General features: G+C 42.5%; 1 protein-coding gene across 3 annotated transcripts; it reads left to right on the plus strand.

The window, feature by feature from the left end:
• Nucleotides 1-514: 514 nt before the first annotated feature.
• On the plus strand, nucleotides 515-12,597 carry LOC131281266 (PAN2-PAN3 deadenylation complex subunit PAN3). 3 transcript variants are annotated; one of them, XM_058310542.1, is made up of 16 exons: nucleotides 3,360-3,955; nucleotides 6,980-7,056; nucleotides 7,126-7,218; nucleotides 7,318-7,630; nucleotides 7,727-7,827; nucleotides 8,409-8,547; nucleotides 8,620-8,766; nucleotides 9,582-9,725; nucleotides 9,806-9,922; nucleotides 9,993-10,113; nucleotides 10,189-10,311; nucleotides 10,397-10,526; nucleotides 11,459-11,595; nucleotides 11,680-11,871; nucleotides 11,972-12,134; nucleotides 12,246-12,597. In XM_058310542.1, exons 2-16 carry the CDS (start codon nucleotides 6,991-6,993, stop codon nucleotides 12,360-12,362), a joined length of 2,103 nt encoding a protein of 700 aa, XP_058166525.1. In that variant the 5' UTR covers nucleotides 3,360-3,955; nucleotides 6,980-6,990; the 3' UTR covers nucleotides 12,363-12,597. The 3 variants fall into 3 exon arrangements, with proteins under 3 accessions (XP_058166524.1, XP_058166525.1, XP_058166523.1); XM_058310541.1 differs by lacking the exon at nucleotides 3,360-3,955 and adding an exon at nucleotides 515-605 and having other exon boundaries at nucleotides 8,409-8,766; XM_058310540.1 differs by having other exon boundaries at nucleotides 8,409-8,766.
• Nucleotides 12,598-12,838: the final 241 nt, after the last annotated feature.

Genomic DNA, 12,838 nt, shown 5'->3' on the forward strand with positions numbered 1-12,838 from the left:
GCAATCTGTCATGGAAAAACTTGCTGGTACTACATGATCAGCTGCAAAAAATTTGAATTTTTGTCAACCGGGAACCAATCAATTGAGGTTACTATTTCATTGAAGATTGGAAGGATCGAAACGAAAAGGGTAAACAACACTTTGAAAACATCGAAAAAATGACTGCTTGCTTTGATTACAATAAGTTTCATGATGTTTTCTCGAACTTAAGTTAAATCGCGCAAAAACCTAAATCTATGTTCAATCCATTCTATTTAATGCTCGATTTAAGTAAACTGAAATCAATCACATTGTCTCTAGAACGACTCGTTACGTGAGTAATTCGAATCACCTCGTGTTTGGATCGAATCACATAAATTGAAATAGAGTAGAATCAGTCCTGCATCGACTCATATCGTGTCCCAAACAAATCAAATCTGATTCAAATCACAAACGAATCAAACCTAATCTGTCAAACGGGATTCAATACTTTAAATCCGCCTAGAGATCGAGTCCTCGAGTCTTCCGAATCCCGATTCGGCCAACACTAGTTGTGTCACCTCATTGTGAGGTGAGGTTTGTTTTGTTGTGCTGCTGATCGTAAGTTAGTAGCAAGTTAGTTAGTGGTAAGTTAAGCTTCAGCCGAATCAGATGCGTTGCTGTTGAAGGTGATAATTTACAACGGATAACCAATTTGGTTCATTGTTTATTACCGACCGTGTCAGTTTGCGTTGTGTGTAGAAGAAACCCATCGTTGTTCATCGTCGTTGTCATCGTCATCGTACTGCGTACAACGACGGCGGCGTCTGTATATTCCGTACTAGAAGATTTGTTTTCTTCATGGCGTCTACCCACGAAAATGCGACGTGGAATGCGAATATTGTGGCCTTGCAGAGGCAATACTATGCGTCGTGGCTTTTAGTTGTAAAACCAATCGGAAGGTTACTGGAAGGAAAAGAACTAGTTTGAAGGTTGAACGAATGTTCCGAATCCGTGTATGTGTATGTGAGTGGATGTGTGTTCGTATGTGTGAAACTCGCTACTGCGATGTTGTATATTTCGTAGTTAGTAAATACGTAGTCAAAAGCGAGCAGCACCAGGAACACGTACAGATTCTTTGCTGTTGCCAGCAGTGAGGGTTTATATTGTTTCCCCCTTTTTCATTTGTAACCATCTAAGTGCCTACGGTACTTTATTTTTTATGCGTGAATCTTTCAAATCATTTGATGAATAATAAAAGAACCAGTCTGTGAGCGAGAGCAACGCAGTTGGCGTTGTTTCACAAGCGATGCGCTGCAGGAAGCGAAAAGCTTCGCGAATTGAAACGCAATTTTTTCGGGGTTTTGCGTGTGTGTATGGTAGATTCGTGAGGACAATTCATCGACCGACTCGCTCGTATGTGTTCACTTCCTGCAAAAGTGTGTGGGCAAGTGTGTGGGGTGGCTTTCGGAAAGTTGTTCACCTGTGAGGCACGGTGTGCAGCATGTGTGTGCAAAAACCCTTCTGGTCTGTTTGTGGCAGAAAATAAAATTGTTGCTGAGGTCGCAAACCGACCTCGCTGCCCACCCTCTGGAGGGAGAACCATCGGTTTTGTCGGAGACGAACAACGGGCGGCTGGTGTGCTGGTGTGATGTCCTTGCAATGTACACGACGCCTGTACGCTAGTGTGTGAGAGATGCCTGTTTGGTAGTGTTCAACTATGGCCAGGGAAAGGAAAGTTCTACAGAAACACATCAGCAAAACAGCGTTGCCACTGGGGTATATGCAACGCGGCAACGATTAGTGTTGGAAGATGAATTGATTTTCCACCAGGAGGCTTCGATAAGCGGGAGAAGAAGCTTCCAAAGTTGCCGTTTGTTCCAAACCCACTCTTAAAACACAGTAGGATAGAATGTGGTAATACCATGAACCGGTCGATTCTCTCGCCTGCAATTGAAAATGGCCTGAGACACCTGTAACCCTCCCGAAATCGAATGGCAACCGTGGCATCCGGATAAAATCCGAAGTTGTCAGTCTGCGAAGGATTCATTTTTTCGACCAAAGGTTTCGAATGGTAACCGCTTAAATTACTAGTCGAAAAAATTGGTTTAATCAAATTATCTTGATAAAACACAGATCGACGGGTTTTGTTTGGAAGAAAATGTCGGCCGCTCAAAACATTTCCAGATGGTAAAGAAAAAGGTGAACAAAACAATTCCCTCTCGGATCGCTAGATCGAGAGCGCACCACAAAGCGCAGTAGCAGCAGCAGCAGAAACCCACACAACTTCTGTGCTATGGAAGCGAGAAACGAGAAAAGAGAAAACCGAAAAGAAAACAAACAACGAAAACAGATGATTCCTTTCTCCTTTCGCACGCCCACGTCGGTGGTGGCCCCTCGCGAGGAACTGAGAAAGATTCTCATGCGGTGGCGGCGGGGGCAGCAGCGGCGACGATTTAGGGGCAGTAAAAACAAAAACAACGCGCTGATCTTCTCACCTTTTCGGCGGTTTGCGTTTGTGGTTGTTATTGTTGTTGGTTTTGTTGTGTTGTTGGTAGCCATGACACCGTGATCGCAATAAGTTCGCGCGAGACCAAAGACTGTGGAAAGAAAAGCGCCATTGTCGGCACCGGGTGGGTAGTGGAGGAGGAAAGAAGAAGGATAGATCATCCAATATGAAGGAGAGCAAAATGGAACTGCCACATCGGGTTCCCGAACCTGCTAGCGACGTACGCCGTTGGGGTTTTTTTTGTAGGTCCAAGGAGCTGGCTGGCGGGTTTGTGCTGCTCTTCTGCGGTGTGCCAGAAGTGATCCCATCTAGCAGGCGGGGAGATGAACCATACCGCCGGTGTTCGTCTCAGCGCACGATAGAAGCGAAACGAGAACGCGAGCGCATCGCTACGGGGAAAAAGCGGTCGGTTACGGTCAGCGATTCGGAGAGGTTATGTTGGTGTAGGGAGCTGTAGCGCATTAAACTCACGGATTTATTCGCGGTTTTGTTCGGTAGAATGCTGTTGTAGCAGCAGCATCACAACGACAACGAACCGCGACGCCTGCGATTGTTGCTACCGAAACCAAAACGAATGTCTCAGAGGTGCCCCAGTTATTTCGTTCTTTCGTTTGCCCTTCGCAAGCCAAACGTTTGCGCCCTTTGCCTTCGCGTGAAATTGAACTTGCATCTTGTTGCACACAGGCAGTACGGCGCGTTGCGTTGTTGCCATCTCCCAACCTGCTGATCTGCTGATGGAGCGAGGGAAACGTTGGGTTTTATAATTTTGTGTTATTGTGGAAAGGATCAAATTGTTGTTGACACGTAGGAACAGCTTCATTTCTCGTGCTTTTCCCGTGGTGCTTTCATATTCATTGTCTCTAATTTCTCTAATTATTCAGTGCTGTTGCGGTAAAATGCGATCGACCCGGTAGCCCACCGGATATCATACCGAAGCCTACGCTGCCCGCGTGTGCCCGTGTGCAGAAAGAAAGTTTGGCCAAAAACCCGAACGATATACCAGCACACACACACGGTCTGTGCGTGTGCGAGAGAAAGCGTGCGAAACAAAGGGAGCTGCTCCGGTGGTGTTTGTGCGTCGTGATCCTCGGTGTATAGTGTAGTGCAGTTTGCTGTGTGCGCTTGTAGTAGGTGGCGCACGGAAGATCAACGGCACGGCAACAGCTGCTGCTAGTGCTCCTGGTGCTACGGGTGCTGCTGGTAGGGGTGTGTGGAGCAGCGAGGGGCCCGTGCATAACGCGGCCGCGCACGTCACAACGGAGCGCCACAACCGAACTGGAACACGCGGTGGTTGGTGGTAGAGAGGGGTGCGGCGATCGGTGGTACCTTTTCGTCGAGCGACCGATCTCCGACCGATCCGGCCGATCGCGCTCCGCTGACGCCGCTGGCGTTGGGAGTTTGCCCGCACATTAACATAACAGCGCAAAGGGAGGGAAAAGGAACAAAATCAAGAGTACGAAAACACGGCAAAGAAGCTGAAACACACAGGTATGTTTTGTACGTTGACCTTGTTTTGTGAACACACCACCCACACTCCCTCCACCGCGTCGCTTCTATCTTCGCCATCTGCTCACCCACACGTGTAAACAACCAGCTAAGATGTGTGCTCAAGGGCTGAAAGTGTTCGAACGAGTGAGACGAATAATGGACAAAGTTGGCGAGGCGCGTGTGTAGGAGATGGAAATTTCAGGTCTCTGTACAACATCTTTCAACAATATTGCCAAAAAACTGTTTAAACATTAATATTGTAAAGGGATTATAATGCTAAATATGGTACACTCAAGTCGAGAGAAATAAATCATCGTCAGCAATCGCCAATTTTTAATGTTTGCACATTTGCCACATACATTTTACAGAGTTTAGAATCATATACAGGAACACTTGAATCCGTTGGTGGAATATTTAAAATCGGTTATGGAATAATACAAACCCGCTCTGGATGTTTGCAATCATATTATGGAATGTTGCATACATTTCTTGTACACAATTCTTCTCTGGACCAATGCAAACAGATGTGGAGTTTTATCTACGATTCGGTTGAACTCTACGAATATCATGTTTCAACAAATCATAATGTTGTATGTTTTCATTGCATCAGAGTCGGGCCATACTTTCATCATCACTTTCATACACGGGAAGAAAAAGGGAATTAAACAGAATTTTTGTGTAATTTTTGTGTTTGATGTTATCTTTTCGATATTTTTTTATAAACTGCATTATGGCATGTTGAAACATCTATTGAACCCATCTACAAAAGATGAATGATTAACTTTTACTACATTCTTGATGACATTTTCAGAATGTTGACGAGAAAAACCTTATTGAGAAAAGTTAAAAACCGTTTAATAATAGTATTAAAAGTTCATTTAAAATAAATATTTTCGGCGGATGAAAATAGTTCCGTTTAAAGATAACTTATCCGCGTTAAAGATAACTTATCAATAAGGGACTGCCAGTTTACCAAAGATTAAATCACTTTTAAATTCTGCCAAACGCATTCCTAAGGACCCGTTGGATAGCTTGCATCCAGAAACTAACTCAAACCTTCTGACCTTTCTTCAAAGACAATCCAATTTGGAGGATTTCTTGTTGAGGCCCTTTCTGAACAATGGAGAACAACAGAAAGCCTCTTCACGATTTTCCATTTGGTGGTATTTGTTTTTGTTTCATTAATTTGAAACTTCGTTTTTTCCCGTCAAAACTTTTTAATTTCAATCTTTAACAGCCTTTTGCGGATCGTATGTATTTTTTATGTACATCAGTAGTTGTGCGTTTGAAGAGAAACGAGCGATTAGAACACTTGTTTGTTGTTTACATATTTTACGTCCCCGCCGAAGGGCACGAAAGGGGGACGCAACCAGTGTGCTTTAAAAATGATAAAAAATACGCTATTGGGATTGCCTCTTACAGAGCGAGAATTTGTTTTCAGACGAAGAAAAGGAATTGATCAGATTGTTGTAAATGTATTTCTGAGGTGGACATTATTCACCCTCCAGCCGTATCAAAGTATCACCTGCTTTCCCTATTTTTCATACCTTACAAAAGTTTCATTGTTATACTAAAAACGAACGACCTAACGACATTCTAATATATAATGAACAATTGTGGCCTAGGTATGAAACTGAGTGCCTGTTTACCTTTGTTTTTATTCTAACCGAGTGCTTTAATGAATGGATTTGGGACAGTACATGTTCCATTGTGCTTTTCCGCTCTGGAAATGAAAATGCATTGCTCAAGTAAACCAGCGCAAGCATACAGCTCATGTTTCTTTTGTTACTAAACATACCCTGTACCTTGAAACAGATTTCTTTCCATTTCTTGTGAACAAATGGGTGAGGTTTTGTTTGTTTTTTTGTTTTGGGACACCATTTTCCAACACATTAACCATTCAATGAACATCCTTCGCCGAACCACCAACCAACCTTCGACCTTTCTAGTCCAGATGCAAATCCGACGAGATAAGCAGCAGTCTGGCTTTTCTGAACGTCACCGCGAGCGACGCAATGTGCCCCGTTCGTAACGGTTTTGCGTGGGGTTTCTCCTTGGTGTGGCACAAGCCTGTAACGAACCCCCCGGATCGCTGGATGTGCCTGTGGTGGTTATGGAGCGCCGTACCGGAAGACCGAAATAGATGAAGCATCCAAAGGAGGACAAACGAGGCTCGTGAGCAGATGGTGACCGATAACTGTGTCTCTCAGGTTTCGATGGTTTTTTTGTTGGGTTCTATGTTGTTGGTTGTTTGGCAAAGGCTATACAAAGAAGAGGATAAAGATGAATATCTCTTAAAAAGAATAGTAATGCCATGCTATTTTAAAGAAAATTAATATTCATTAGTTTTGATTAAAAATTAAAAAATAATACCTTTTTGCAAAGCGAACGAAATAGCTAGCGCACACCGAAGAGTGTCAAAGAAATTAATGAGAAGAAAATAAATACCATCAAGATCATTTCCCAGACTTGCGATTATACACTTGCTCCTACATAATTGAAGTAATTATTAAATCTATCTTCCCTGTACGAGAGGACGGACTATAAGAAGGGAAAATAGTCTTGTAAGCCCTTAACGGGCAGGCATGACCAAATATGGTCGTTACGCCAAGAAGAAGATCTAGAATCACATTTGTATTGAAAAGATGGAATATTACAAGATCTTTTTGCATAATTATTTTTGTTTCGTGAATATGCTACCGTAGTTCTTGATATTATTCTAATCGGTCACACGAATGTCATGCGGTTTCATCAATCGTAAAGTATCCAGTATAGATAAATTATTTGTTTTTGAGTAAGACACTTTATTTTTATATTATACATATCTAAAATGTAAAAAAAATACCATTCTCTTTAAATTCAAAGAGAATGATCTCTGTCTGTCTCCATCGAAAACATTTATAGTGGATGATCGTTATATTTTCCTTTGCTTTTTTAACAAGCCATTAACTTGTGTAATCAGAGCTTGGTTCATCAGGTCGGTATTATTAAACAATATTTTTTCTGTTGTTGTTCTTCTTGCAGAATAGTAGACTATGGATCCCATGTTTTTTCCTCCCTCCAATGGAGTCCCTTCGGAGAGCAAGCTGGCAACGTACATGGTAAGCATATGCAAAATACAAAAAAACGCAATATTTTTTAAATAACAATTGCTTTGTTTCAATTTACAGAGTCGTCAAAATGGAACGAACTCTGCATACGGTTTGCCGGTCAGTCTTCAGAAAATCACGCTCGACTCACCGATATCGATAAAAAAAACACAGGCAAGCATGCTACATCCGGGCACTCGCTGCTTCAAAGGACATTTTTAGCTTTTTTAAATTCTCACTAACTATGTGTAACACTTTGGTTTCCTCCTTCAGGTGACACCACAGTCGCCCGAATTCATTCCAAACAACCGGCTGAGCAGCTCATCCTCGCCAAACTTCTACTCGTCCTACTCGATACTTAGCAACAGCAACAATGGCGCCGGAAGCAGCACCGTCGTCGGCAGTAATGGCACGGTGGTGGCCACCCAGCAGCCAGCTCAACCGACCGCTCTGTCCACGGTCGTCGGGAAAAGTGCGGTCGTCGCCGGCGGCGGTGGAGGCGTCGGGTACGCGGTCGGCGGCAACAGTATCCTGGCCGGCGCACTCGGCAGCAGTACGTCCGCTTTTGCGGTCACTCCGAACAAGGGTACGCCGGGCCCATTCCTCCCCCCATTGTTGCCGTGTGTTCGGTGCGCGTGGACACTAATTCGTGGTTTTTGTTTCCCTCTCTTCTTTCTCGTAGGTCGAAATTTGCTGCGAAACGAGTCACCGCAAAGTACTAATACATCCCCTCGTATTACGCCCCAACCATCACCACCGCCAATTACCACCAACATTCATCAAGTAAACTACACTTTTCTTTTTGGCGCCTTTCTCGATGTTTTACTTCAGTTTTTCTCAGTTGAATATTTCGGCTAGGCTTAAATAATTTGCGTCCATCTGTGATGGTTGAAAGAGATGAAGATAGACAAATTTATTTTATTTTGCATTTTACCCTTTTTTCGACAGTTGAAAACTGAAATCGATCTTTGATAATTTAACATTCGTTCGAACGTGAAACTGTAGTAATGCTTTAAATTACCAATCACCATTCTAATTTCACAATCGAATATGTTTTTTAATGCGAATAATGTTGAAGAACTCGTAATAATTGTTTTATATGAAGCTATCCGGAAGTGAGTATAATTAAAATTTGTACCACTAGTTTTGTTGACTCGTTTTTAGTTATACTTGATGTAAATGGTACCAAATATTGTCGCTTCTCTTGCACAATGTGTTTAAAACACACTTGTCATACACGCACACACAGTTTCCCACGTACGGTCCTGCCGTTACTCCCGAGTGTCCAAATTTGTTGCGTAAATCAAATCAATGTCGCTTTTTCAACCTACTTCTCTTACTCTCAACTTTTCCCCATTTCGTAGGAGAACGTCGGTGGCACCACGTACTTTTATCCAACCGCAGCCAACCATCAATTGCCGTCGAGCAGTACAGTTAACACGACTGATAACTCATTTGTCCACATAGCGAGCTCACAAATTAATCTAAGCTATACACATCCAGGTAACGGTTGGGATGATGCGATTACCCTACGATCGGGATATTTATTTTCGCGCGATTTCCCTTTCCCAATAGGACACATATACCCGGGACCTGCGTCGCACGTTATCAACATGCAATCGAAGGTACAAGTGTCGGCGGCATTCTTCATGCAGGATGAACTGCGGAATGATATTTTAGCGCGGAATGAAATAGTCAATAGTATCGATAGCGATTGTCCAGGTAAGCAAAAGAAGCGAAATGCATTCAGCCAAGATCGGTGAAAAGGAAGGTCATTGTAAAGCTGTTTTCTGAACCACCATTGTTTGGACAGTTATTTATAAAAAGGTTTACAAACATATGTACTTGCGCTATGTAGTAGTTATACGCAACAATATCTTAAGTAGTATGGGTTATCTGATATACCGTGTCGCAGTTTTCTAGTTGTGACCCAGGGCCTCGAGGATAGTTTCGTCAAATAATATCCCGAGTAGTCCGCTCCTAGTTGCGAAGTCATGGGATATGGATGCTGTTGGTCGCTATGATATGGCAAAAATCAAGTGCGACGATCTTCGTAATATGCAACCTTCATCCATAACATATACTGAACACTTGTCAATTGCTTGTTCAGTTGAAGATATACACTTTTTTTTGCATTAACCTTCCTAAACACCGTTTTCAAGTCGCTCTTACAAGTTAACCATATTTTTAAGTAACCGACAAAAACATTCCCTGGGTTTCTGGCTCGTTAGAGGATATGCAGCGACCTCTCTTCTAAACGATCTTGGTTACAACCTTTTCCAAACCAATAGGGAAATACAGCTTGGATCGACAAATGATGCAATCCTACTGGAAAGCACTTACTGCAAAATCTGCTCTTACACCAAACGAATTAAGTAGTCAATTCGTAGCTTTATAGGATCAGTGTGCTCAACTGCACTATAGTAGGCTTGCATCGTTTGCCGATCCAAGTATACTGCTGAATTTGCCTGTTGGCGAGTAAAGCGCTTTAATGCTGGATCAATGAATATTTTTTTTTTTGCGTTCATGCTTTTTAGATATACCTCTCGAGGTGGAAAACTACCACTCGCTGTGTCTGCTGGAGTCTTTACCGCTTCACCCGAAGCTTCCACTACCGTCGTCCACGTACAAGGCAACCCACAGCATTACCGGCGTAAAGTACTGTCTTCGACGTCTGCATGGTGTGTTCAGCATTCGTTGTCTATGGCTATATTTTTTTTCTTCACGAACTGATTCCTCATGCCGTCCATTCCAATTGTAGGTTTCCGTCTTCAGTCCACCAAGTGCATGCAGGTGGTGGACATGTGGAAAAAGCTGCAGCACTCGAACATCGTGCAGTTGCGGGAGGTTTTTACCACAAAAACGTTCGGTGATAACTGTGAGTTTTCGTCGTTACTAAACTATTCTTCGATAGTTCTTAACCTTAACACTTTTCCTCGCATCTCCAGCGTTAGTGATAGTGTATGACTTTCATGCCGGTTCGCAAACGCTACTGTCCAAGTACTTCACGTCCGTTCCGGAAACGAACGGATACACCGATCCTTTTGCTGGTGAAGCAAGGCCCTTCAGGTAAAGCAAGAAGAACCCGCTTCTAGTTCACCTTTGCGATGATCATTTACCAATTTCTGGCTTTTGTTTTTCCAGCCACAAAAGTTCAATGCATCGTACAAGCGCAACGTCTCTCCTGCCAGAAAACGAAATATGGTCAATTATCATGCAGCTAAGTGCGGGCCTGCGCGCGATGCATCAGGCCGGTTTGGCTTGTCGGTAAGAAAAAGAATCGGGTTAGAAATCATAATCATTAGAACATTATGTATCATTTTTGCCTTTTTTTATCTTTCGTTCGGTCAAGGACGCTCGATCCCACGAAGATCATTGTGACCGGTAAGCGGATACGATACAGCTGCGTGGGAATTTCTGACATCGCAACATTCGATCCGAACCAACAGAATCCACTAACCGTCGTGAATCATCATCAGCAGGTATAATAAACGTTAAAAGTTGTTAAACTTTTTAAATTTTTTTTTTACGATTTGTATTAAGTTTATGAACAATTACTGAATACCCGATAAGCTCCAACGTATTCGCTTTTCTTTTCAATAACTTATCGCTAACATAACTTTAAATCTCTTTCTGTATTTTTGGGGAAGCGCGTGGAAATATTTGGCACTATTATATACTCGGTCATAAATTCGCTAAAATCTTCCACAAACTTACAAGCAACCATTTTAGCTATTGTATTTTTATTTCCAATAAAAACTATCTAAATTGCCATAAAATTTTGCGGTTCATCCATTGTATACGATTATTCGGATTTACAATATTCAGCACTAGAATGTGGCTTACATTTTTCTTTGAATAAGAAATGAATAATTCTCGGTGTTTACTACTGCATAACCCATTTTCAATTGTATAAAATACTCCAGCAATTTAACCAATTTTTTAGTTTGATCAGCTATTTTATCAGCATTTATATCAGCAGCAAAATAAATGTGTTTATTTGTATTCAGTGCCACTTGATTGGTTATTGATTTAAACAACCATATTCGGTTTATTTTAAATTGCTAAATTCGACTTTTGGATTTATCGGATCGTTGATCTTTTGATTTCCTTTTTTTATTAATTTTTTGGAACTATGTGTTACACCTTCGTACTTTGTTGTTGCTGAGCAGAGTTTTTTATTTATAAATTTTTAATGAATGTATTTAAGAGAAATCCAGTGGACTTATAGTTATGCAATACTTATAGTTGGAGGTTATTAGTTTCCATTGCATGCGATCTTACGGGGTTCGGTATTTAAAAACAAAAATATATGGGAATTAACCTAGCGGTACTAAAAAGAATCAGTCCGTTTATAGGTCTACGTTTTCTTTTTTTTTTTAACATTACATAACATTTTAACGTATTTCGGCAGGAGGATCTTACGGCCCTAGGAAAACTCATACTTGCGCTTGCATGCCGCTCCCTTCAATCGGTCCAACGGGATCAAATCCAGAATAGCATTGAGCTAGTATCTCGCCACTATTCGCAGGATCTTAGGAATATCATACTGTGAGTCAAACAAAGTGGATAAATCGTTGGAGACGTCACTTATAATGACTATGGTTGTGGGGTTTTCCATCCTATATCACGCAGATGTCTTTTGAATCCTACCGCCCGCCGTTCGGTGACGGAAATCATGCCGATGATTGGTGCCCGGTTTTTCGTGCAGCTCGATGCACTCCAAACGCAATGTGATATCCAGGAGGACGAGCTGGCGAAGGAGATGGAAAATGGGCGCCTCTACCGGCTGCTTGTGAAGCTCGGTTGCATCAACGAACGTCCCGAGTAGGTTCCGGGTTGTGTTGGCTCTCGAGCCACGACTCTTTTCCCGACACTTTGCATCACAACAAATGGAAAATTTAATTTCCTACTTACCCCCCGGCAGGCTTAACCTAGACGTTACGTGGTCCGAAACAGGCGACCGGTACATGCTGAAGCTGTTCCGAGACTACCTCTTCCATACCGTGACCGAAGATGGTCGTCCCTGGCTCAACCAGTCGCACATAGTACAGTGCCTGAACAAGCTGGACGCTGGTACCATGGAAAAGGTAAGCATGTTTGTCGGTCGGGGTGTGGTATATATTGAAAGAGATTAGGTGGATTTCATATGATTTTTCAAATATAATTAATTACAAAACCATCCTTTTCCTTATTTCTAGGTTCAACTTATGTCCCGTGACGAACAATCAGTATTAGTAGTGACCTATGCTGAGCTAAAGCACTGTCTCGATCAAGCATTTTCCGAGCTGGTAGCAGCGAGCGACGGAACCGTTTAGTGGCCATCCGGCACATCGAATGCTACGACAAGGCGTGTTGGAGGCATGAGTCCTGTTTCCGGTCCTGTTATTTGTTTAGTTTGTTGCTTCTTCTGTCGATCTATCCCGGCTTATCCTCCGTTTCTGGTTTTGCCCCTCCGAAAGGCGATCGATGGTTTATGTTTTATGTTGTTACGTGTTGCGTTCGGCTTCGCAATCCACAATCGACGAGAATCGTTTATGCGTACTTGCTGGACATTTTGTGTATGAATATATTTTTTTTTTTTCATTTTCGACACGGAACCCGTTTCGTCGCGCTGTCTCTCGTATTGAGATACTCTCGCACTGTCCATTGAGAGAATCGGGATAATGGTGGGAGGAGATGGTGGCAAAAACACTTAAGACAGGAAAGAAAGTTTAAAAAAATACCCTCGAACACGGAAATCCACTTCTCCGTTACTAAAGGATCCGCTAACGCTATAGACTGATTGTAACAA

This window comes from Anopheles ziemanni, chromosome 2, assembly GCF_943734765.1.
Source record: "Anopheles ziemanni chromosome 2, idAnoZiCoDA_A2_x.2, whole genome shotgun sequence".
NCBI classification, from domain to species: domain Eukaryota; kingdom Metazoa; phylum Arthropoda; class Insecta; order Diptera; family Culicidae; genus Anopheles; species Anopheles ziemanni.

Bases quoted from the DNA above. Each gene is read 5' to 3' on its own strand.
- LOC131281266 (XM_058310541.1), top strand. From the start codon at position 6,991: ATGGATCCCATGTTTTTTCCTCCCTCCAATGGAGTCCCTTCGGAGAGC. The intron at 7,057-7,125 runs GTAAGCATATGC...TTCAATTTACAG, and splicing joins GCAAGCTGGCAACGTACATG to AGTCGTCAAAATGGAACGAA. The intron at 9,726-9,805 runs GTGTGTTCAGCA...TTCCAATTGTAG, and splicing joins CTGTCTTCGACGTCTGCATG to GTTTCCGTCTTCAGTCCACC.